The 26,936-nt window shown below is 44.6% G+C and overlaps 1 protein-coding gene across 2 annotated transcripts; it reads right to left on the bottom strand.

Moving 5' to 3' along the window:
* Positions 1–1,079: 1,079 nt before the first annotated feature.
* TULP3 (TUB like protein 3) lies at positions 1,080–26,185 on the bottom strand. Of its 2 annotated transcripts, XM_079991667.1 has the most exons (11): positions 26,060–26,185; positions 23,605–23,656; positions 23,069–23,231; positions 17,537–17,713; positions 16,061–16,191; positions 15,486–15,683; positions 11,839–11,951; positions 10,653–10,767; positions 7,298–7,396; positions 6,441–6,612; positions 1,080–4,764 (listed from the first exon to the last, which is right to left on the bottom strand). In XM_079991667.1, exons 1-11 carry the CDS (start codon positions 26,101–26,103, stop codon positions 4,631–4,633), a joined length of 1,398 nt encoding a protein of 465 aa, XP_079847793.1. In that variant the 5' UTR covers positions 26,104–26,185; the 3' UTR covers positions 1,080–4,630. The 2 variants fall into 2 exon arrangements, with proteins under 2 accessions (XP_079847793.1, XP_079847794.1); XM_079991668.1 differs by lacking the exons at positions 23,069–23,231; positions 23,605–23,656; positions 26,060–26,185 and adding an exon at positions 21,204–21,225.
* Between the last annotated feature and the right edge of the window lie 751 nt (positions 26,186–26,936).

Raw genomic sequence — 26,936 nt, 5'->3', positions numbered from 1 at the left:
CGCCTGGCAGGCTTCGCCCGCCCCCGAGCGCGGCGCCCTGGGGCTCCGGGAGAGGGAACTGGCCGGGGACGGAGGGCTTCGCCCGGAGGGGCAGCCAGGCGCTCCTCTCCGACGGGGCCCAGAGGCGGCCGCTGCTTCGAGCGAGCGGGGCCACGGCGCTCTGGCGAGCGGCTGCTCCGGCCTCCTCTTCCCCGATGCCGGCAGAGGTGTCTCTGCTGGAAGCTGCCGCGAGGACAGTGGCGTAGCGTGGGGGGTGCAGGGGGGCCCGGCCGCACCGGGCGCAACATCTGGGGGGTAGGGTTAGGGGGCGCAAATCCACGGGTTAGGGGGAGCAAATCCATGGGTTAAGGGGCGCAAATTACTTGCCTTGCCCCGGGTGCTGTCAACCCACGCTACGCCACTGGGTGGGCTATGCCCAGTGGCGTAGCGTGGGGGGTGCAGGGGGGCCGGCCGCACCGGGCACCACATCTGGGGGTTAGGGTTAGGGGGCGCAAATCCACGGGTTAGGGGGTGCAAATTTCTTGACTTGCCCCGGGTGCTGACAACCTACGCTACGCCACTGCGCGAGGATCAACTTGAAACCAGACCAGACCCCGCTTAGCTTTGCAAATGTGCTAGCGTTTTCATCGCTTCTGCACCACAAGCAGGGTTCCTATATGGAGTCAGGTGGTCCCTGAGGTATCCTGGACTGATTGTAGGCAAGAGGGTCTTTTAAATCAGTTATTAGACCACTGCCCACTAATGGGGCTACACGGCCTAAAGCAGCCTCTTGTAAGTCAGGCAGTTGACCTATAAAATGATGGTGTTGAGGGTCATCGGGAGCATAAAAAGCTGGATATAACAGGGGGCATCTTTATAGGAGACATCTTGCACTAGAGAGGAATTCCAAACCTGGGAGCTGCTAGAGAAGTCTGTGTAGTGACTGGGCTCCTGTTCAATGTTGCTAGAAACGGTTTAGGAAGCACTAGAAGGCATCGAAAACAAGATCACAGGGGCAAGTGTCATAGGTGCATGCAGTGGTAATCAGAGTACAAAACTCTCAGTGCAAAACATTCAAAAGAAACATACTGGTAGCAGTATCACATTTTTAAATATATAAATTATTTTATTGGAATACAAAAAATATAAATATAATCAATACCATACACAGTTTTGGATTAGGCATAGTGGAGGCTTCTACAAAACAAATACAGTTCCAAAGCAATAAGAGATCCCTTATTTCTCGATAGTCTGCACTGATTTTGCAGAGAAACATTTACAGTATATGTAGGCAGGCAGAGGAGGAATGAAAGTGCAGCATAACACTACATTTGCAACAGCAACCAAGGTATAAATTCCTACCCTTTGCATTCTTTTGCTTGTTCAAACAGAAATGTAATAAAATCCACAACTGGGTTAAAATCCGAATCAACCAATTCCAGCATATGAGATTTCCAAGCAAGGAAGTACAGAGAATTTTTGTTTATTAGGATTGTAGCCTAATTCCATAGGCAAACTACAGCATGAAATCACAACAGGGTTAAGTCAGAAACGTCTGACTGCTAGAAATGGGAGCCAAGTTTGGCCACATGAAGCTAGCCCCATTTTATGTGGTGGTAGGGACAGTCTCTTACTTTAAAGTGCTCCAAATTAAACAGCAGAAACTACATACCTGTATCACTTTTATATTAGTTACAGTGGTGCCCCGCAAGACGAACGCCTCGCAAGACAGAAAACCCGCTAGACGAAAGGGTTTTCCGTTTTGGAGGCGCTTCGCAAAACAAATTTCCCTATGGGCTTCCTTCGCAAGACGAAAATGTCTTGCGAGTTCCTGCGGGTTTCCCCCCCTTTTCCTAAGCTGCTAAGCCGCTAATCAGCTGATCCGCTGATAAGCCGCTTAACAGCTGATCGCTAAAAGCCGCTAATCCACTAAGCTGTCAATGGGCTTGCTTCGCAAGATGAAAAAAAAAACGCTATACGAAGAGTCTCACGGAACGGATTAATTTCGTCTTGTGAGGCACCACTGTAATTGTCATGCATTATAGGAAGAATTTTGTTATTTAGTGATTGTATAATAATTCTTCCTATTTCACCCATAGAACTAATTCATGAGGAGATGAAGTGACTGTTAAAGCCAGGTTAAGTCTGTAGTGTTTGTACAGTGGTACCTCGCAAGACGAAATTAATTCGTTCTGTGAGTTTTTTCGTCTTGCGATTTTTTCGTCTTGCGAAGCACGGACTTTGGAAAAGCTTCAAAAATCATCAAAGTCTTCAAAAACCTCAAAAAAGGCTACCACCGCGTGCTATGAGTTGCTCCTCGAAGTCAAGTCGCAACTGTACCCACCCCCTGAATGCACGGTTTTAAGAAAAAGGAAGCAAACTTGCAAGACAAAGGAAACAAACTTGCAAGACGTTTTCGTCTTGCGAAGCAAGCCCATAGGGAAATTTGTCTTGCGAAGCGACTCAAAAAATGAAAAACTCTTTCGTCTTGCGAGTTTTTCGTCTTACGAGGCATTCGTCTTGCGAGGTACCACTGTATTCCCAAGATTCAAATGGCTAAAGGCAAGTAGCAAGATCATGTGCATTTAGACAAAAAATATTTCTGGCACCAGAAAAACATTATTGAGCTGTGGTATGGACAAAGGTGAAAACCTTAAAAAAGTGGTGTTCTTTAACAGCTGATACAGTTGGGGAAACAACCAAGGGACCTGTCTTTTAGTCAAACATCTGAGGAAACGTAACAATCTAGACTCACCAGCACAGAATGCAGCCAATGCCATCTTGCAGGGTCTTTGTGCTTCCAAGGACAAACCAGATGCATAAAGATGGGAAAGAGGAGCATGGCCCGGGATCTCTTGGGAAATGGCTCTCTCATCCCTTCCTTGAGTTCTACACAAGTGCACAAGTGGCAACATTTCCTTGAAGGCAATTGCAACTCACCAGCTTTTTCTAAAAGTGATGAGTAATCGTTCACTTACAGCAAAGTGCAGAATTTACAATTGGTAATGATGGTTTTTATTCCACCTATAAGAAAACATTTCAGCAAACCTGCATTGCTTTGAAAGAAGACAACATGGTATTTACTAATACAGGGATTTTAATGGCACACAAACCAGACACAACTGCATTTTAATGAAAAGGTCTCCCTCGGGAGGTAGTGGACTCTCCTTCCTTGGAGGTTTTCAAGCAGAGGTTGGATGGCCATCTGTCATGGATGCTTTAGCTGAGATTCCTACGTTGCAGGGGGTTGGACTAGATGACTCTTGGGGTCCCTTCCAACTCATTCTATTAAAGTCCAGAATTGGTTGACCAGAAAGGGAAGGAGCAGCTTCAGACAGCAGGGGTTATTCAGCTGTCAATGTTCTTTGGAAATACAGGGCATAACACCTGAAGGCAATTTACAGAAGAAATTCTACAAGATACACAACGAACTGCATCGCAGAGGGTTTGACTAGATGACCCTCAGGGCCCCTTCCAACTCTACAGTTCTATGAACTGTAGTTAAGAAGGTGCTCAGCCCAAGGATCCCCTAAGAGCCAAGATGCAATCAAGGTGCCTTGGGTCAAGAAGCACTAATGCCTTACCTGTTCCAATAATCTGTAGGCAACCATGGAATATAAAGATTTGGCTTAATCTAGCAGAGATAGCAGCTTTCCTTCTGCCTTAGAATATACATGCACTTAATCAGTTTTTAATGTTCATATTCAAGCAAATATGTCCAAAAAGCAAAGAACATCTTACCCAACTGAACATTTAGAATGCACAGTTACATATGAAACAAGGAAGAATGCTTTCCTTGCCTACCAACAGGAGTGCTGTGTTTTTTAAATAATTTCTCAAAAACAAACAGATCAATTTAATAATGAAAAAAAGAAAGAAGGCTTATCATTGAATGAAACAAGAAAATTAGAAATCCTTATATGGCTCTTGAAACTAGCATGGCATGTCAATCAGTCAATTACTGGTATCAGCATGACATGTCAAGGATGTCAAGTCATCTCTTCACTTTTCATGAAAAATTACCTTGTGGAAAGACACTGACAAGGTGAATTTTGCCTTATTCAAGCTGATCAATAAACTTCACCTTATTGGAGAACATACCTCTACAACAAGTACTCTTCAGCAGATGCAAAGCGGCAGAGCAACACATAGAAACCAACCAACTTTACTGGAAAACAGGACTGTCAAATAGCGAGAGCAGCAAGACATCGAAGACATCTCTTGTTACAGGAGCACAGATGTATCAGTGGCATTAGCATCATGGACACGAGTAATTTCATGAGGAAAACAGGCAGCAAAGTTTCATTAATGGTTCTAACAACAGGCAGCAAAGTTTCATTAATGATTCTAACAACAGGAATTCCTAGACACAGTGATGCTCAGCTGCTCGGGGGAGAGCAGGGCTCTTTTCTAAAAAGCCTCCCTCTCAGGATTACGTTGTCCTTATTCTTCTCCAAGAATGAACACATCTTAGAAAGACAGCATTCTATGCAGTCAGCCATCAGGGCTCCATTTTCCTTCTAGGTAAGCTCAGGGGATATTTTAGCTGTTAGTTTCTGCCCCACACACCCCAGGATTATCAAGTACAATTTTCTTCTCAGATGTTAGCACGGGAAGAAAAACAAGAAGCGGTCTTGTTGTACTACGTCTGTCATTCACATGCCAGTTTGCTATCAAAACTGGAGAGTCCAACGGCAAATGCCTGAAGGGCGCACAGGGGGTAGTTAAAGTCCAAGGTGAACACATCTTCCGCCACACGGCCAAATTGCATTACAATGTAGTCAACTAGAGAAAGGGAGAAATGGAAAGAAATCATAATCTAGCTGCATCATATGAATGGAATCATCACATTTATCCGTAGCAATTCCCTACCTGCTATTTGCCCAATCTGCACATATCAAACCCTGTGGCAGATATTGTTTCTCACAATTGGTTAGGGCCCACACTTCCTTATTTTCAAGACACCATTCCTATATTTTTTAAGCCCAAAAGGAACCTTTTTGTCTCATAGCAGAATGACTGTCCTTCTCTTCCTGGCCATTATATCAAAACTGACAAAACATCTTATCAGGCATCCTGAGGGCTAGACAATGGAGCAGGGCAGGCAGATGGTACACAAATGACTGGTATTGCGTGCTTCAATTTGGTGCAGTGCCCATCACCTCACAATGACCTCATGGAGCTGGCCATTATCTATGAGAGATCTGGAGAAGACAGGGTGAATCTCCCCCATTGTACCTCTGCAGAAAGCCAGTGCTGCCCAGGTTAGTTAGCCTAATATTGGGCTGGTGAAGCCAGTTGCTAGGCCTCAAGGCCAGAATGGGTGGGCCCTCAGAAAAGCGACAGAAAGTAGCCTCACTGTTTTCTTTGCAGACTTGGCAGGGCCAGCGTAAATAGGTGGGCAGTATTCCTAGTCCTATTGCCTGGAAGGCAGAAAGACTAGGATATTCCCAGCCTAATTTCTGATAACCCCAACATGGATCATTGGTACTCCCTTCTTCAGTGAATAAAACTCCTCAATAGAAATCCTAAAATATAAAACATCAAATTAAACCCACTCTACCCTTTTTAAATGGACAGCAACACAGTATACCATGACATTTGATTACTGAAAAGCAGTGAAGGTATGTGACTGTTTTACATGTTTTTTAAATAAATAAACTTTATTTATTTTTAACTGTATTGTTTCCCTACCTTTGTATTTGCCACCCTCAGCTCCTTTGTGAGGCTAAATTTAATAAAATACAGGTTTGATATAAAAATATATTTTAAAGATTTATATTGAAAACAACTTCAGTGGTACCTCTGGTTATGAACACTTCTGGTTACGAGCTCCGCTAACTCGCAAGTAGCTGCTCCTGGTTGTGAACTTTGCCCCAGGATGCGAACAGAAATCATGTGCCGGAGGTGCGTGTGCAGCGGGAGGCCCCATTAGCAAAACCGTGCCTCAGGATAAGAACACTTTCAGCTTAAGAACGGACCTCCGGAACGAATTAAGTTCATAACCAGAGGTATCACTGTAAAATTGGGGCCATTAATATTTCAGCATCTCCCCATTCTATTCAAATGTATTCAAACCAAGCAACAGATGGTGGTAACAATGGCTTGCAGCCAATTAAAAGTGCAAAACTTGGATGAAAGGAGTGTTTTAAGTTGGGTGAGCAACATCTGTTTTGCCATGTAAGACTTCTGGAAGGAAAACACTGGCACAAGAGAAGGGGGCTTGGAAGAATGGGGAGGGGCGCAGGTGCAGAGATCTACCTATTCAGCATGGCAGTGGTGCTAGCAAAAGGAGTTTTGAAAGCAACATGTGACTTCTGGGATTTGCCTTCTCTCCATCAAATCCATCAATCTTTAGTGAAAGATTCTGGATGCATTCCCAGCCCCGAACCTTCTAATGTTCTGGACTGAGAGTCTAGCCCTCCAACTTCTGCTGTAGCTATTAATGTCTTAAGACTTACGGTCATTTTCATGGACGATCTGGAAGTTCTTCACGGAGGCCTGGGTGACTCTCCCATGGAAGTTCAAGACATATGACTGGGTGTCATCATTCCATACTGGAGCTTTGTTGTGCAATTCAATTAGGTTCTCCAGGTTTTTATTTTGCCATTTTGACAGCAAACTCTCATGCTCCTGTGCAACAGAATAAGCAAGAAAACAAGACCTCAGGTTTCCTTTCCCATCCCCTTTCCATCAGGCTTGGTCTGCAAAACTGCTGATAGCTCTTCAACTTCACAGTCCTGACTTCATTTTTTTAAAATTCCATTTTCATTCTATTTCTCATTCAAATATAGAACTCAATTTTCAATAAATTTAAATAGCTTTTCAAAACAAGTCTCTAAGCTCTCTTAGAAAAGTTACAAAGCAAAATGTGTAGCTGTCTTCTAGGAGACCTCTTATTCCTTCCCGTTCCCAAGGCTGTTACAAATGAGCTTATGTTTAGAAAATCTGAAGATCACTCTTTCTTGCATCATGTAAACAGAACATATAACTTGCGAACATGCTCTTATATACTGTGGCTACTCTCCCTCTTTCAGCCGAAGTGCTCTTCCACAGATGGGCAACAACACTCAAGATTCGACAGAGGCTATGACAACCTAGCTGAATATTATGGATTCAAGAATAAGCTACACACACGTCTCTACTACACTGTCAGAACTCTTAAGGGGAATAGTAGAATTCTTTTAAGTGAAAAGTGTCCTAAAGTGCATAATATTCAGTTATTCAAAGGCATGCCTGTTGACTGCTCCTATCATCACTAAAATCTGAAACTCCATTTTCTCACTGTAGTGTGAATATGACCCAATTAGAAACTTGCATTTCGTGGCCTGATTGGAATCCGTTGATGATTGAGATTCATTCCTGGAATAATGACTGACATTTTCCTGGGTCCCTTGAATCCGAGCACGTTGGTTTCCTGTTGAAAAAAGGTGGTAGAGATTTTAGGAGGAGAAGACTGACCTTAAATATACAAATTTTATTGGATTAGAATGGGGTCTGACAAATACACTGGCCATGCTTGCTTGGAAAAGGCAAACCAGTTCCCAACATTCCACTTCACTCTAGCATTGCCCCGAAAAAAACAAAGCAGGATGGAGTGATGGAGATGAAGGGGTAGGCTCAGTCTTCACTCCTAACAGTGTCCCCGAGTGCACACCATTATTTTTACCCACATGAGTGAAAACAGCTTGCCTATTTCTATTTCTGAACCAAGATTTAATGGGTTCACAAAAATGAATTTTGTGTTGCCTTGGGGGTCAGAAAACCAGCTGTTCTAGTTAAAAGCCAGGATCCTGCCACCATTTCGGCAGGCAAAAGTACTATTTTAACCTTACCCCTTTCCCATTGAAGTACAATGGTGCCTCACAAGACGAAATTAATTCGTTCCGCGAGTTTTTTCGTCTTGCGATTTTTTCGTCTTGCGAAGCACGGACTTTGGAAAAGCTTCAAAAAGCACCAAAGTCTTCAAAAACCTCAAAAAAGGCTACCACACCGCGTGCTATGAGTTGCTCCTCGAAGTGAATGCACGGTTTTAAGAAAAAGGAAACAAACTCGCAAGACAAAGGAAACAAACTTGCAAGACGTTTTCGTCTTGCGAAGCAAGCCCATAGGGAAATCCGTCTTGCGAAGCAACTCAAAAAACGAAAAACCCTTTCGTTTTGCGAGTTTTTCGTCTTCCGAGGCATTCGTCTTGCGAGATACCACTGTATCCAAGCCTAGCAGTGAATCTCAACACAGCAACTAGTCCAAAGGTTTGCTCCAGTTCCTTATACTAAACGGCAAGTAGCTAGTGTGTCTCACTCCCATTACTCACCTCTGCCTTCTGTGTGATCTTATCTACCTTGCTTTAGTAACTGGACCTGAGAATGGGCTAATTTCCTTCATGAGCTCTCATCACCCCATGGATGAGTTAATTGCAAGTGCATGGTCAACTTTGTAGCAAAGCTTTTTTTTTTTATCTTGAGCAGGTAAATTTTGAGGTCTGGGATTTGTGAAGGTAGAAGTTCATATAATTTTCATTAGTGACGATTGAAAAATAGTCCATTTATTCAGAACAGTTGTTAACAATGTAGATTTGGCAAGTTTGGTCCTCTTCCTCTGAAGTTTTATATGCTGGTGTCAAAGCCTATTGGTGAGTATTAGCTTGGTTTTTAAAATGTATAGTTGCTTTTATTACAGAAGCGCTGACCCTGTTAATGTTTAATTTTATTATTTTTTAACAGATTTGTCATATTATTTTTTCTGATTAGGCCACTGGTGACCTTTGTGTTGAAATAGGCTTAGCACGTTTGGAAAGCCGTTATAAGGATATGCATGGAAATTCAACCAAGGGGAAGCGAGGAAGTCACTTAACAATGTCAATAAGTGTAATTTTAATAAGGATATGATTTATGTTTGTTTGTGTGCTTTGTGTGTATATAATTTTGTGAAACTTAATAAAAAAAATTGGGGGAAAAATGAAATAGGCTTAGCACATGTTGAAATATACTGCATAAATCCTACCAGAGATGTATTATTGCAGTAATTGTAACTATGAAAATTAAGGTAAAGGTAAAGGTAAAGGTACCCCTGCCCGTACGGGCCAGTCTTGACAGACTCTGGGGTTGTGCGCCCATCTCACTTAAGAGGCCAGGGGCCAGCGCTGTCCGGAGACACTTCCGGGTCACGTGGCCAGCGTGACATCGCTGCTCTGGCGAGCCAGAGCCGCACACGGAAACGCCGTTTACCTTCCCGCTGGTAAGCGGTCCCTATTTATCTACTTGCACCCGGAGGTGCTTTCGAACTGCTAGGTTGGCAGGCGCTGGGACCGAGCAGCGGGAGCGCACCCCGCCGCAGGGATTCGAACCGCCGACCTTTCGATCGGCAAGCCCTAGGCGCTGAGGCTTTAACCCACAGCGCCACCTGCGTCCCTAACTATGAAAATTACTTTATTATAATAAATAATTATGCATCTTTTTCTTAACTAATTTTGTGACAGGAGTGAGCCAGCGGTAAACCCCACTGAGCAAGTTGGAGTTAACTCTTTATTAGCAAAAACACAATCTGCACATGAGTGTCAGACCTCATAAGCACAGCAACTCATCTCTGGCAGGCCTTGCCCCCATGAGGCAGCTGCTGAGACTGAAGGTCCTCCCCACAGCTGCCTAAGTTCTCTCCTCTTCAGGGTTTTCCCCAAGCAATCTTGAGATTGTGTCTGTGTGAAGCTAACTTCTCCTCCGCCCTCTCTCTTCATGCCTCTCCTAGTTCTGGGAGATCCAGGAGGGAAGGGGAGCTTTTTGCAGAAGGAGGGAGAGACACTCATGTCTCTTCAGCAGCCAGACTCATCTCTGCCTCTTGGCCTCCCTTCTCTTCTGCTTCAGCTTCTGTCCAGTTCTGGACTTCTCTCTGCCACAGACTCCCCCTGCCCACAAAGCCCTGTTACCTCTTCAGCTTCCAACACCTCCACCCAGTTCTCCCTATGACCACTCATTGTCATCCCACCACCATTCCCCAGCTGGTTGCTCCCATCATTCCTCTACATCCAACCAGTCTGTGATAGTTATGCCATATAATTATGCATCTTGCATGTAGAAAGGCAGATAAAATTGTTGCAACAAAGATTTATGAACAAAGAAATAAATGTTTCCTAGATTATCTGTGGGTGAAATACATTTTAGTAAAGGTAAAGGTAAAGGTACCCCTGCCCGCACGGGCCAGTCTTGCCAGACTCTAGGGTTGTGCGCTCATCTCACTCTAGAGGCCGGGAGCCAGCGCTGTCCGCAGACACTTCCGGGTCACGTGGCCAGCGTGACAAGCTGCATCTGGCGAGCCAGCGCAGCACAAGGAACGCCGTTTACCTTCCCGCTGGTAAGCGGTCCCTATTTATCTACTTGCACCCGGGGGTGCTTTTGAACTGCTAGGTTGGCAGGCGCTGGGACCGAACGACGGGAGCGCACCCCGCCACGGGGATTCGAACCGCCAACCATGCGATCTGCAAGTCCGATCTGCGGTGAGGTTTTACCCACAGTGCCACCCGCGTTCTAAATACATTTTAGAATGCTTCAATTTTCAAACCAGTCAGGATTAAAGTCAAGGCTGCACCTTGCAGGTTCTCTTTTGTCCTTCCAATACAGGTTAGCATGAAAAAAGACAATTCTTCTCCCTCACTCTGCCCCCAGTAGTAAGTTACTTACGTAACAGATTGCAGCCAGCTCATGCCGGGTGTGAGCTTTTTCCACCAGTCCCTGTGCTTTGACTGGACTAACCCCATGATCGTAAACAGTAAATTTAGTCCCCATTAGATTAGATCTAGGATTAGAGAATACAAGTGAGTTGGAAAATTTCCTTTCTCCTTAAAACACATCTGACATTTTATCATCCTCTTTCCCCAAAGCTTGCCTTAGTTTGCCCAGGAAATGAAAAAACTATGCAAATCCACCACCACATTTTTCTGGATTTTGAGCGCTTTGGTCTTCGGTGCCCCTCTTCAACTATATCATAGAATTGTAGAGTTGGAAAGGACTACAAAGGTGATCTTGTCCAACCTGCTGCAATGCATGAATCTTAACCAAAGCATCCCTGGCCATCCAACCTCTGCTTAAAAACCTCCAAGGAAGGAGAGTCCACAACCTCCTGAGTTGGGCCAGTTCACTGTTTTAACAGCTCTTACCATCATAAAGTTATTCCTACTGTTTAGTCAGAATCTCCTTTCTTGCAACTTGAAGCCACTGGTTTGGGTCCTAGCCTCCAGACCAGTGGTGTCTGGCCCCCATGGGAACCAGCCACCACTGGGGGATCTTTTGGCCCTCTGGATGTTGCTGCTGGACTACAACTCCCATCATCCTTGACTACAACATCTGCAGGGTCACATCAACCTGGACTCCCAGCTTCCAAAGTTCAAGGGAGATGGGATTTATAGCCCAGCAATGACTGAAGGGTTGTACATTACCCACCCCTGACATACATGAACATACGTAATTAATCCATCTAGCCCAGTATTGCCTAAGCACCAGATTATGATTCTCACTATATAAGGAATTATGCCACAGAAAGTCACACAATGAAGGAAAAGCACAAAAGTATCCAGCCTACATATCAGCTGGATATGTGTTGGATCAGCTGAGGTTTTTTGTTGTGGGAGCAAGATACAAAACATGTTATAGCAAGCCCCCACTACCTCACTGAACATCGGGGAAAAGGGGCCATAGCTCTCAGTGACAAAGCTTTTCGTATGGAAGATTCTAGGTTCAATCCCAGTTCAAACAGATCTTAAGTAGCAAGGATGAAAAAGGCCTGACCTTGGAGCACTGCTACTAGTTAAAGTAGACAGTACGGGGCGAGATGATCACAGTATAAGTCACATCACTTTGAGAGTCTCACCTGAGTTTCCCAATAAAGCTTTCTCCTTCCCTGGACAGATCTGTTGGATCAATTGAAATGAGGTAATTCGATGTTTTGCTCTTTTTCCTTTTTCTCCCCGCAAGAAGGAATATCTAGACATATAAATATTTTAAAGAAGGTAAGGAGTGAAGGGAGAGAGAATATTTCAAGAGAGCATAGTAATTATGTATTTTAAAGCAATTTCTCTAGAGCACCACTTCTCACATGGTGGGCCATGCCCTAGTTTGAGATGGGCTTGGCAGTCCCCAGCCTCTGTCTACCTACCCAGGAAGGCTGGGCATATACCCCCGTACAAGCTGGCTTTCTCCTCTGTCCTCTTGCCACTGCAGCTGAACTAGATGAAGAGGAGGAGGAGGAGGCAGCTGAAGAGGGAGAAGCTGAAATGAGTGGAAGGGGAAAGGAGACAATTGAGGTGAAGGACAGCGTGGCCAGATTACACTCATCAAGCCCTCGCCAGCCTCAGCTGTGCTTGCTTCTGTTAGCCCAGCCCGGAGGTCATTATGGAGGAGGAGGACAAGCCACGATCCCTTGTCATCTCCTCTTCACTATTGCCTGCTGCTCCTGCAGAATTCGCCATTACTGAAAATTTGTGCTACGAGGGAACAGAAGTACGGTAGATGTTCACATCTGCTGAATCACATGACTGGTGCCACTGGTGATGGAAATGTTAGTAATACTGATGTTGGGGAACATGCTGTTTCTAGTGGTTCCTGAAGCCAGCAGCTGTTGGAAACCTTCAGGAGGACTGTTCCAGCAGCGGCTGAGGGAAACGGTGAAGAGGACAATGAAGAGAAGATAGTGAGGGATCATGAATTGTCCTGCTCCATGCTGATGTCAGACAGGTTGCAGCTACCCTGTTGATGAAAATCCTCTTTGTTCTTCAGCTCAAGGAACCACACAAGCAAAGGCAGCTAGCTTGGATTTGGACTAGGATTTGGATCAACAAGGGAAGTGACTCAGTCACGGAGTCCAGGAACTGGTGGAGGCCTTGGCCTGTCTACCTGGAGGGGGGGATGATAGCAGCTGCTGGTAACCGAGCCTGGAGTGCTCTGACAGCAGGAAAGGCTTCCACATAAAAGAATAGCTTGAGCTGTCTTCTTCCTCTCTTCACTTGGCTGGTTGTAGTGTCAATGCCGATGCAAAGCAGTCAGCAGCTTAAGTCCTTGGGGTTTTGTTTCTAAAAAACACCACCCACCCACTTCCTGAAGTTGTCAGCACAATACACTATTCACTAGACTTCTTTTAAAAAAACCTGAAACTACCTAAAGAACCAAGCCACACAATGGAGAAGAACTGTGGTGGAATTTCCAGGGTTGTGTTAAAACGAACTGATGCAAGGGGTCCACCATTAGGTAGGGAGAGGCGGCTGATCTGGGGTGTCATAGAAGGTAGCATATGGTTGGTTTAATTCATTTTTTTGTGTACTTTTACTGCCAGGGAGAGAGAAACAGGTTCTGTAAAGAACACAGAATCTGGGGATCATAAAACCCACACCAACATTTTGTGATTGGCTCTGTCCCCACCAGCTGCCTTTTTGTAACAGCCCTCTCCAGTGGACCCTGGAGGTACAAAGTCTGAGAGCCCCTGGTTGAATGTGAACCAAACTACGGTAACTTAATAAGTTATGAGAGGTGTGCAATGTATGCCAGCAGCAAAACTTTGAAAACTTGTTACTGCTGCTAACTAGAAATCTATTTATTATTTTTTATTGTTATGATAGGTCTGTGTTAGCATTGTTGGTTGCTATTTATTAACAGGGAATTTGTTATTTGTTTATTGAAGGATATACAGTGGTACCTCAGGTTAAGAACTTATTTTGTTCTGGAAGTCCGTTCTTAACCTAAAACTGTTCTTAACCTGAAGTACCACTTTAGCTAATGGGGCCTCCCACTGCCGCCGCCGAGCGATTTCTGTTCTCATCCTGAAGCAAAGTTCTTAACCCAAGGTACTATTTCTGGGTTAGCAGAGTCTGTAACCTGAAGCGTCTGGAATAATAATAATAATAATTTATTATTTATACCCCGCCCATCTGGCTGAGTTTCCCCAGCCACTCTGGGCGGCTCCCAATCAGTGTTAAAAACAATACAGCATTACATATTAAAAACTTCCCTGAACAGGGCTGCCTTAAGATGTCTTCTGAATGTCAGATAATTCTTTATCTCTTTGACATCTGATGGGAGGGCGTTCCACAGGTCGGGCGCCACTACCGAGAAGGCCCTCTGCCTGGTTCCCTGTAGCCTCACTTCTCGCAATGAGGGAACCGCCAGAAGGCCCTCGGCGCTGGATCTCAGTGTCCGGGCTGAACGATGGGGGTGGAGATGCTCCTTCAGGTATACAGGACCGAGGCCGTTTAGGGCTTTAAAGGTCAGCACCAACACTTTGAATCGTGCTCGGAAACGTACTGGGAGCCAGTGCAGATCTCTCAGAACCGGTGTTATGTGGTCCCGGCGGCCACTCCCAGTCACCAGTCTAGCTGCCGCATTCTGGATTAATTGCAGTTTCCGGGTCACCTTCAAAGGTAGCCCCACGTAGAGCGCGTTGCAGTAGTCCAAGCGTGAGATAACCAGAGCATGCACCACTCTGGCGAGACAGTCCGCGGGAAGGTAGGGTCTTAGCCTGCGTACCAGGTGGAGCTGGTAGACAGCTGCCCTGGACACAGAGTTAACCTGCGCCTCCATGGACAGCTGTGAGTCCAAAATGACTCCCAGGCTGCGCACCTGGTCCTTCAGGGGCACAGTTACCCCATTCAGGACCAGGGAATCCTCCACACCTGCCCGCCTCCTGTCCCCCAAAAACAGTACTTCTGTCTTGTCAGGATTCAACCTCAATCTGTTAGCCGCCATCCAACCTCCAACCGCCTCCAGGCACTCACCTGGAGGTACCACTGTAGTCAACCTCTCTATTCTTTTTATGAGTGCTAATTTGATGGTTCTCATACAAGTAAACGTCCAGTGAAAATCATGCTAACAGACAAGCTTGCTACTGAGATTCTGAGAAGTGTTGACAAGTATCATGTTCAGCTGATGAATTTATTTCAACTAGGAAATAAGCTCTCTGGACCTTGATTTCTTTCAGTATGTATCATGTGTATGTGCACTTAAATACAAAGGCGTGTGCTTTTTTGTAATGTTTTATCACTTCTGTTGATCATTTAGATAGCATTTATAAATAGTATTTGGATGGTTGCCCTAGGACTGCAGAACCAGATGGAGGCACACACTGGCACTAGACAAGGCACTGTGAGCCACTGGGAAGCTGTGCCCTCAGTCTCGCAGGGAGATCATGAGGGCATGGAGACCAGCTTGGCCCTATCAGCTGGCTACTGAAGGAGCATTTGCTCCCATGTTTGCTGCCCACTTCCCTCTCATTCCCTTTGCCCCTTTTAAAAATTGTGTCTATTGGATTGTGAGCCTTCATGCAGGGACTCTCTTAACTTTCTAATGCATAAGTGTTGAGAACAATTTAGGTCCTTTGTAAGCATTAAAGAAAACAAAAAAGTAAAAATAAATATACCGTACACTCTGTATCGCTTTAATTCTTACGGGGGCAGGGGGGAGGTTGAACTTTTTTGGTTTTACAATACATCCAATACATTCATTACAACATTATTTGGTTAAACACAGTACCTTTCTGTTGTCATCCCGCTCTAGGTGCATGTAGTAAGTAGGAAAGAGGCCTCGATCCATTCCCTTCTTATCTCTAGTAATTCGACATTTCACGGTAATGCCACGAGGAGCTGGGCGTAGTACAAACTCCTCCAGGTTTCCCAATTCTCCCAGCTCTGCATCTGTCTGAGAAAGTGCCACGCAGGAAGCACCCATTTCCTGTAAGATAAAACAAGGTCAGGTCAGAGAGCTCCCACAACACACAAATTTAAGGAGAATAAAGGTATATTGTCTGGTACTGGGACAGTCAACAAGGCACCTTCCAGAATTTATAATGGTTCAACATGGGAACAGGAGCAGAGGAGGAAAGTGCAAGACTTGCAATAATAACAACTTCAGGAGTAAACATAAGAGCAATAATGATAATGGCATTCAAGATAAAGTAAAGTCTCCAGTTAAGTCCCATTTTAAAACATGAGGGTAAGGAGTCTGGGAAGACTTCACAGGTTGAATCTGGCAATGTTGGTGCTGATGCAGACTCTAGCAGTCACAAGCTTTCTTTTTTACATTTTTCACTAGGAGAATAGTCTGCATACCGTAGCAGACTTCTGGCTGTTTGCAGAAGCAGGCCTCTGAGATTCTAAACAGGGCAAAGGAGATCCTGACTGTTCCTTGGTTTCTTCTTCCTCGGTGTCTTCCTCATCAAAATTCATACTGCCAGAGATACCTATCAAAATGCCAGAACAAAATGTTAATGTAGAAGGAACCATATAGCAGATATATCTCCCACTATTGTCCCTAAATTTAAATTGCAATAGGTTCATCATATATGAAATAGCAACATGACTAATCCATCCCAAACTTCCCTAATTAATTTGTAACACCTTCCAACTTATTTTTCCAGACAGGCTATGAGTCAGTAACAATTTAACTCCATAATTCTCTAATCATCTATATGCAGTATTTTTATTTGCTACACAGTCCACTTCCTCCATAAAATATGAGAAAGATCTTAGGGGTTTTAGCAGACCACAAGTGAAACATGAGTCAACAGCATAACGTGGCAACTAAAAAGATGAATGCAATTTCAGGATGTATCAACAGGTCACAAGACAGAATCTTTCTTCTGCTTTGGTCAGTCCTGGCCTCAGAATACCATATCCAGTTCTGAGAGGCCTGGAGACCAAGTTGTGTGGGGGTGGGGAGGCTGAAGGAGTCAAGTATGTTTAGTCTGGAAAAGAGACAATTACGAGGCAATGTGATAGTCATCTTCAAATACTGTCACATACAGTAGATGGAACAAATTTTGCTGTTCCAGAATGTTCAAATTACAAATAAGAGGTTTTTACATATGCCTCAGAAAGAACTTACTGTTGGTAAAACCCCTTTTTCTAAATTGGCATTTTAAAAAATCGACAGTAAAAAATATTACATTATGAGGCAAACAAACCCACTTACTACCAATCTTTTCCATAATGAGAAAGTAAAATAAGTGTGAGAAAGTGGAGAAGTGGGCTGGGGAGCGTTTTAGAATAAATTTTCAGAATTTGAATACAAAATGGGAACTACTCTGCTGGAGCCATAAACTGAAAGTAAATACAGTAGTCACACATTCATCTTCTCCCTGCCCAACATTCTAACACACTTTCATTGTCAATGAATTGTTTAACCCTTCCATTTCCATCATGGTTCATGCAATTTTTTAAGGAAGTTTTTGTAATTTTGGAAGTTAGGGTATGGAAGGAACCTAAGCATGCAGCAGATATAGGCATCAGCAGCAGAAGAGCAGCCTGAAGGAGATGCTGTGGGGAGCAAAGCAACCCGTCATTGCATAACTGTTCCTTACACTGTACGTACCCATTGCATTTTGTGTGTAATTATGTATTTGCTTGATACAATATAATTATTTGTTATTATTTATTAAATTTGTACACCACTCTTCACCCAAAGATCACAGGGTGCTTCACAACATAAATAATAAACTCTCACCTCTCTGGGGAAAAAAGTCATTTGTGCTAAGCCATACCTTGGGCTTAGTGTTCATGAACCAGCTCTTTAGAACAATTTCTTACCTCGTTTCTGCAGAATGTCTTGCAGATTCACATTGGAAGCTTTATCTATTGTACTTTCCTCAATCTTTTTTGGCTCACTGTCATCTTCTGTTGAGGATGATCCAAGTGAAATTATCTGGAGTTTAGCCCCCAACTCCTGAATCCCTGGTTTCAGGAAGATAGCTGGATCATCAAAGCCTACAAACCAGGGTGAAATGCATTGTTGAAGTATGTGGTGTACAGTTATTTTCTAATTACACAAGTAGTCTAGATGCCATTATGGAAGCATGCTGGAGTATTCTAGATGCAAGCAAGAAAAAACATGATGGATAACCAAAATTGTGGTTTGCCAAGTGGTCATTTGTTTAGTCACATCTATGGAGTTCTGCAGCTAAACTCAAAATTTTTCCAGAGGAAGGCAAGAGTTTAGTTGGGCAGCCCACGCCTACAGGGCACACTCAAAAGGATGTGGCTCCTATCTTGCCAACCACTTCTGAAGGACAGCAGCAAGAGGAAGCAGCAGTAGAGCAAGAGCTGGATGACAGGACCTGCAGCGGGCAAGGAGGGTGGGTTGGGCAACTGCACGCACTATCAGTTTAAAGAACCACAGTGATGTGTAAGCAGCCTTTTGTGTATGTGTGGCCTCTGCACAACCCTCCATATGGGTGGAATGACAGGCTGAGTAACCAGGGAAGTGAAAAAGGTGCTCCAAAAGGTCACAGAGCTCATTGCAACCTGTCTGAAACAGGTCTCCACCTATGCTTAAACATCAACCCTGTAGTGCTGAGGGCTGCAATCAGACAGTGATGCAGCAAGAGTTCTGCCCAGAGAATTCCCTGAGAAAAAGCTGTGGAAAACATGACTTCCCTTGAGCATGTGCGCACAACCAAAGGAACTAGGAGTTGAGTCAGTTCAGAATAGAGCTCATGGTTGATGAAATCTAGCAGGGAAGGATCTGGAGGGAGACTGGAAACCATTTCCTAGGACCTTCATAGCAGAGAAATAGCCATGATTTTTCTTACAGTTTGCAGTCCTGCCCACATAGAAGGCAAGGATTTGCCAGATATCCAAGGACATCTCCAACAGCAGTTCAACTGTAGCACATAAAGTTCACTCGTCCTTCTTACAGGGGTGATGCCAATAAGGAAAGCTACCTTATAAAGTTGGCAAATAGGGGTTTGAAGAAGAAGAGTTTGGATTTGATATCCCGCTTTATCACTACCCGAAGGAGTCTCAAAGCAGCTAACATTCTCCTTTCCCTTCCTCCCCACAACAAACACTCTGTGAGGTGAGTGGGGCTGAGAGTCTTCAGAGAAGTGTGACTGGCCCAAGGTCACCCAGCAGCTGCATGTGGAGGAGCGGAGACGCAAACCCGGTTCCCAAGATTACGAGTCTATCGCTCTGAACCACTACACCACACTGGCTCTTAATGGTTGAGCCATTAAGAGAACAAGGCCTCCCAACAGGCTTCAAATTTTCAGGGGATCATAAAGAAACGGGGTGGGTGTGTAGAGGATTAAAAAAATGCTTCAGAAAACATCTCATCAACAAGCAGCACCTGTTCCTGGAGGTTGCCAAACATTGTGTATCCCAAGGGTGAAGCATGCCGCAGACCACCCAGGGGCAGGTACCCACTTGTGAGAACAAGCAACTGGGCACAGAACAAGCAACTGCCACAGAATTGATGCTAGCAAAATGCACCACCATCAGAACTATGCATCCGAGCATGCACCCATTTCACAAATGCAATGTGAGGGCTGCAAGGTCCTCAACCTTGTACTATCTCCTATATACCGGTAGATGAAGACAAAGGGTACCCATATTGTTGGTGACCACCTGAACAGCCTGACCATGAAAGAGAACTCAAAATGCTTGAAAGTCTTCAATGACATTGAGCAGATGACCTTAATGTGAGTCAACATTGTGATGCAGCAACAAAAAGGGCCAATTCAATTGTAACAAAAGGTAAAGGGACCCCTGACCATTAGGTCCAGTCGTGGCCGACTCTGGGGTTGTGGCGCTCATCTCGCTTTATTGGCCGAGGGAGCCAGCGTACAGCTTCCACATCATGTGGCCAGCATGACTAAGCCGCTTCTGGCAAACCAGAGCAGCACACGGAAACGCCGTTTACCTTCCCGCCAGAGTGGTACCTATTTATCTACTTGGACTTTGACGTGCTTTCGAACTGCTAGGTTGGCAGGAGCAGGGACCGAGCAACAGGAGCTCACCCAGTTGCAGGGATTCAAACCGCCAACCTTCTGATCGGCAAGTCCTAGGCTCTATGGTTTAACCCACAGCGCCACCCACGTCCCTAATTCAATTGTAGGTTGCATCAAAAGAAGTATAATGTCGTGATGAAGGGCAGCAATAGTCTAGCCCTATTCTGCCTTGGTCAGACCACACCTAAAGAACTGTGTCTAGTTCTGGGCACCAGCATCTAAGAAGGATACTGACAAGCTGGAACATGTGCAGAGGCGGGTGAACAAGATGATCAAGGGTCTGGAAACGAAGCCTTATGAGGAACAGTTGAAGGAGCTGGGTATATTTAGTCTGGAACAGAGGAGACTGAGAGGAGATATGTTAGCCATCTTCAAATATCTCAAGGCCTGTCACATGAAAGAGAGATAAAGCTTGCTCCGGAGGGTAGGACCCAAACCAATGGATTCATGTTACAAGAAGGGAGATTCCGACTAAACATTAGGAAGAACTTTCTGACAGTAAGAACTGTTCAATAGACTATCTTGGAAGGTGGTGGACTCTACTGAAAGTTTTTTTAAAAAACATAAATTTTATTCAATTTTTCATTTTTTCAAATATTACATCATAACAATTATTATTATTCACAATTTCAAAATTTCCCCATTCCCCCTGGACTCCCCTCAACCTCCGTCTCTGGTTTATTTCACAGTAATTTCATTGGAAGTTTTTAAATAGAGCTTGGATCGCCATCTGCCAGGGATTCTTTAGCTGTGATTCCTCCATTGTGGAAGATTGCAGTAGATGACTCTTGCGGGTCCCTTCCAACTCTACAATTCTGTGATTCTGAGTTTGTTGTCTCAAACAGGTTTCAGAAGTGCTGTTCTATTCACGGTTGTTGTTTTTTTAAAATGTAAATTTATTTTAAGAGGATATCATTTTTCTGTAATCTTTACATTGAGCTATTTGTCTCTCTTCGAAAATCATGCACATTGATAAAACCATCAAATCTGAAATATACGTGGACAGGCAGTTGCAATGAAAATCTAACACAGTCACATTTTACTTCAAAAGTGGAAACTTCCAGTAACTGTGGGGGGTGGTATAAAAAAAGTTGAAAGGGAAAATCAAGTGGGTCAGATCTCTCTGGGAAACTTGGAGGTTATTCAAAAGCACACAATAGTTCCTCAGTTAGGTTTACTATATACTATCACCCCATAATATTGTTCTCTGAGCTTGCACTCAAGAGTGCTGCAGTTTTATATTATTGTTTTTACACTGCCCGGTTTTGCTCTAAGATTCTTGTGTACTGTATGCTTTTTTATTGTTGGTCTACTGACTGTACTAAATATACATCACTCTTTGTTTCCCCTAGTCCAGATGGCCACTTGGCTCTACCACCATGGTGACAAAAGAAGAATACAATTACAAATGTTTTAAGTCCCTTCAACTTCACTAAACCCTGCCCACCAACAACATAAATGTTTCTTACTTGCCATGCTTTTCAGAGGTTACTGCATCCTGTCATACCTTCCCTGTTGGAGCACTGGAATCTCCAAAAGGAAACCATGTTGTTAGAATGCATAATCACCTAAAGTTACGGCAAATGATCTTGCCCAGATAGTCCTCTAACAAACAGAAATCAAGCTATAAAAGGATGTCACATAGAGGACGGAGAAAGGTTGTTTTCTGCTGCTCCAGAGAAGCGGACACGGAGCAATGGATCCAAACTACAAGAAAGAAGATTCCACCTAAACATTAGGAAGAACTTCCTGACAGTAAGAGCTGTTCAACAGTGGAATTTGCTGCCAAGGAGTGTGGTGGAGTCTCCTTTGGAGGTCTTTAAGCAGAGGCTTGACAACCATATGTCAGGAGTGCTCTGATGGTGTTTCCTGCTTGGCAGGGGTTTGGACTCAATGGCCCTTGTGGTCTCTTCCAACTCTATGATTCTATCCAAAGTACACAACCACCAACATTTGTGAACCAATGACTTCTCAAGCAATGACTGGATAAGAGCGATCCATATGCTGTGTTATAAAATATAAACTATATTTAATAGCTTCGGCCCAATATACCTGAAGGAGCGTCTCCACCCCCATCATTCAGCCTGGACACTGAGGTCCAGCTCCGAGGGTCTTCTGGCAGTTCCTGCACTGCAAGAAGTGAGGTTTCAGAGAACCAGGCAGAGGGCCTTCTAGGTGGTGGTGCCCGCCCTGTGGAACACCCTCCCATCAGATGTCAAGGAGATAAATAACTATACAACTTTTAGAAGACATCTGAAGGCAGCCCTGTTTAGGGAAGTTTTTAACGTTTTAAGTTTTATTCTGTTTAATATTCTGTTGGGACCCGCCCTGAGTGGCTGGGGAAACCCAGCCAGATGGGTGGGGTATAAATACATTATTATTATTATTATTATTATTATTATTATCATTAATTTCCCCCTCCCTAAATATCACCTTGCCCTACAGTGTAGATAACTTGCCTATATATGTCTCTTACCTGACTACACTCATAACCATGTGTCCAGTGTGATGTCCATGATGCACACTGGTACGATCTACTATATGTTCCTCTACCCCCTTCTGTTGTCTTGTCTGTCAATAGAGAAGCATTATCTATAGCATATAAGTAGCAAGGGGAAGAAGAATCAGTCATCAACTGTTATCACATTTGTATACTTTGATTACAAAAATTATTGATTCTACATTCAATTATTCTATGGAAAACATGGACACAACAGCAAATAATGGCTGGTGTTTGTATAACCTAATTTCAGCCATACTGTTTGAAGAAGAAAAAAAAATGACACAGAACACTAATGTTGATGCACCATTTTGAATGCTTTTTAAACAGAATACAGTGGTACCTTGGTTTAAGAACAGCTTAGTTTATGAATAACTTGGATTAAGAACACTGCAAACCCAGAAATAGGTGTTTTGGTTTGTGAACTTTGCTTTGTAATAAGAACATGTTCTGCTTCCTGATGAGTATGTTCCATTTGTAAATTGAGTCCCCTGCTGCTATGGGAAAGTGCGCCTTGTTTTAAGAACGGACTTTCAGAACAGATTAAGTTCGTAAACCAAGGTACCACTGTATACAATTGGAATTCCTCACATAACACCTGCTCTAAACTCCAGGGAGAGTTGCATTTTGTATAGCAGCTTAGTTTGTTTCAACATGTCTGTTTCAACCATGACAAATAGTTAGCTATACATTTTGCTACAGTATTGACAAGCACATCTGTAAATACAGTACTTAATATTTTAGAGTACCAACTTCTCATGAATTTGAGAGTGCTTATTTCAGGGGATTACTGAAAGGAAAAGAATGTTTAATAATTAGAAAGACTTCACTCACCATGGAGGTGAACATCACTGCAAACAGGCACATGGGGTCCTATTAAAGGGCTCTGCTCCTCAGACCCTTTGAGCTTCACCTTATGCAACTTTGCTTCTGGATTTGGCTGCACCATCAAGGGTTCAAGACGCTTCTTCCTCTGTTTCTTTTCCAGAAGAGCTCTCTGTCAAGGAATACACTCATTTATTAGCCTCAGCAATAGATCTTAGGAATTCCTGCAATGTTATATGTAATGCCCAATGCGCTACTTTAAAGTACTTTTGACTAATCATGCAAGTTTAAACAAACAAATTTCATCTGGGGCTATAAATTTTTTAATTTACAATGAGCCATATAATACAGTCTTTTGACTAATGATGCAAGTTTAAACAAACATTTTACTCTACCTTACCCTGCTCAAATTATCTGAATTTACAAAAATAAAGAACATGGTGTAACTAGATGAGCTTGTTGCAAGATCCAAATTCATGAGATAATCAATTACTCATTTTCACTACTACAATACCTGTCAGGCACTGCCTTGTGGTTTTGATTACCTGGTTCTCCAGTTTCAGCTGACGAAGTTTCAAAGCTTCATCCTCAAAGCCACTGAGAAAGATGAGAAATGAAGTATTAGCATTTCTGTTCAAGCAGTAATGTGGTTGTAACAAATAGTTCAGGAAAGAGAGTCAAAATCTGTCAACATATGCAGCAAATATAACAGATTTTTGACTGATTAATTATATTTCTAAGTCCACCCTTCATCAGCGTTTGAGCACCAGCAGTAAAAATAAAATACAGTACTGTAATTAGTGTGCAAACCTCAACAGTATTAGATCAAATTTCATCCTAGCCACGACCTTTCTTAAGCCACTTTCCTTCTGCTCACCCAACTCCACATTCAATATGGAGATGACACTAACGTACCCTATAAGATTGCAAAGCACGTGCTTAAAAATGATAAGAATCATTCTTATTCTTTTGAAGTTTCTCCAGAAACAAGCACAAACATACTAATGCAAGTGTAGGATGAACAACCCAAGTTTTTGTTCTAGTATCTAAAGTCCTAAAGTTTTCACCATTATGCACAACTTTTGAAATTCTTATTTTTATTGAATCTTTTACATAACACATAGAACAGAACAAACAATACAAACAGGATACAGCAATATCATACTTGCATGACAAATAAATATACTACAGCCAAATAATACTATCTCTGGTGAGTTGTTTAAATTCTAGAACTAAGTGATTTGATGCAACCAATAGAGGTTGCATCAAATTACCACCTGTGTTTACACAAGAAAGCATCCAAATTATATCAAATTTACTGCTTTCAGCAAACCCCTAAGCACTCAATTTCTGTCAACATAAAGCAGTGCCCCCAAACCCTAAGTCACAGAGCTCCCACAGGAAAACACAGTGGTCAACGGTTTCAAAAGCCACAGGAAAGCATGCAGAATGGTCACACTCCCCCATTCCATTCCCAACAAAAGTTTCAGTGCCATGACCACACCTGAAGACAGACTGAAACTTCTCTAATCACTTTCCTATAAGCATGCCTGCAGCCTGCATGCCACCAGCCTTGTCAGCACCTTTCCCAAGAAAATGATATTTGCAACTTGGTGACAGTTGTTCAGCACTTCTGGGTCTAGGGAGGGCTGCTTGAGGAGAAGGCACATCCCTGCCTCCTTCAAGGCACCTCCCGCACTCTTCCACAATGATACATTAATCACTTCCTGGATCCATCCCGTCATTCCCTCTCAGCTAGATCCAAAGGAGGACAGGGAGTGAGCAAGCAACCAACCAGCCAAACTCCTTCAAGCAGCTTATGCACATCCTGAGGCCATAACAACCGAAACAGATCCATTACAGCTGCACTAGAAATTGCTCTAGACATCTATTAGAACAAGTCTAACTGTGGCATCTAAATTCTGTCTGATCTGTGGGATTCTAGCCTTGAAATGCCTGGCAAAACTGTCACAGCATGCCTTTGAGAGTGCAAAAGCCCATTTACTACAGAAAACAGCATTGCTATCACCACATGTATGGGAGGAAATGAGCCAAAAAGAGGTACACTGTTAGGTCAATGGTTAAAGCTGCTCCCAGGCAGCAACAACCAAAAAGAATCTAGCCTGATCCCACATTTATATTTCTATCCTGAATTCTGGTGTTTGATCCTTCCTTCGTGTTCCTAATGTGAATTAGTAGGGGAGAACCATTTTGTGTCTCACCTCAAATGCCAAAATGTATTGAGCCAGCCCTGATTAGGGCTGCAAGCAAGGGCTTGTCTACACATGGGTGTAGCCAGGAGGGTGCAGGGGGGCAGTTACACCACCACCCCAAATCAAGCAAATAAATATAGTTAACTGACCAAATGTGTCACAGATAACTGGGTTCTGCCCCCCCAACAATGCCTGCCCCCTAAAATTAATCTTGGCTACCCCCATGTGTCCACCCCTCGGCTAAAAGGGGGCTGTGAACCCTGCTTGCGCCTCCCCTAACTCCCCCTCGTCCTCGCTCCTTCTCCTTCTCTTGCCGCACACTTCCCACTCCCTGAATCTAGAAATTCCCCGTGCAATTGATATGCAGCACGGGGGATCTCCGCGTTTCGCTGAAAGAGGGGGAATGGGAGGCTGCGCGGAGGGGGGACGGCTGGGCCGCTTTCCGCGCCGGGGCCGGACGCTTTCATTTTCGAGGCTTACTTACTTTCGCCCTTAAAAAGAAAAGAACGCCTCGTGATGTTTACGTACCCTCCCAAAATCCTTATGGGGAACAACCACCCCATCCATTCAGAGACTTCCCCTTAAATCTAACCAATAGGTGCAACAGCCCCAAAGCGGCAGGGGCGCAGTCAGGGCGGGCGGCGCTGAAGCAGCCGGGCGGGGGGGGGGTCAAGCCCGACCCAGGGGGACGGGGGGCGGGAGCGAGGCCGACGCCTGAGCCGGCCGCCTCCCCTCCGGGATACGTGGCGAGGAGGGCGGAGGGTGGCAGCAAGGGCGGCCGCCTTACCTGGCCCCAGCGCTGGGGCAAACCAGCCCGCTGCCGCTCGCCATCCTGTCATCACCATGGGAACCCCAAGAGGCGAGGCCGAGGCCGCTCCCCAGCAACCGCCCTCCTTCCTTAGCAACCGAGCGCGGCACTGAAGCTTCGCGCCATTGGGCGAGGACCCCGAGTACCGTGCGCTCTCATTGGCAGCCGCGCGAGGGGAGGCGGGCGCTGAGGCCGCGCAGGCGCCGTTTCGTTTGAGGGGCCTCTGTGGTGGGAGCGGGAGCGGGAAGGGGTGGGGCGTTCCGGGGTTTCGTGACAGGCAGCCCGCGGTGGCGCTGCTGCTGCTGCTGCTTCCGAACAAAATCCTGCCGTCGGCTGCAAAACGCCCTTCGCTTGCCACGTTCGGAGGCGCCTCAGTGGCGGCCCCGGGGAGCATTCCGTATTGGCCGTCCGAAGCTTCAGCGCGAATGGTGGACTCCACTGCAGGGCTGTTGTTGTTGTTGTTGTTTAGTCATTTAGTCGTGTCCGACTCTTCGTGAGCCCCTGGACCAGAGCAGCCAGGCCCTCCTGTCTTCCACTGCCTCCTGCAGTTTGGTCAAACTCATGTTGGTAGCTTCAAGAACACTGTCCATCCATCTCATCCTCCGTCGTCCCCTTCTCCTTGTGCCCTCCATCTTTCCCAACATCAGGGTCTTCTCCAGGGAGTCTTCTCTTCTCATGAGGTGGCCAAAATACTGGAGCCTCAGCTTCACGATCTGTCCTTCCAGGTAGCACTCAGGGCTGATTTCCTTCAGAATGGACAGGTTTGATCTTCTTGCAGTCCATGGGACTCTCAAGAGTCTCCTCCAGCACCATAATTCAAAAGCATCAATTCTTCGGCGATCAGCCTTCTTTACGG

Source organism: Podarcis cretensis, assembly GCF_951804945.1.
Source record: "Podarcis cretensis genome assembly, chromosome: 9".
Taxonomy (NCBI): domain Eukaryota; kingdom Metazoa; phylum Chordata; class Lepidosauria; order Squamata; family Lacertidae; genus Podarcis; species Podarcis cretensis.
Note: the sequence above shows the minus strand (reverse complement) of the source record. Positions and strands in the feature narration are given on the sequence as shown.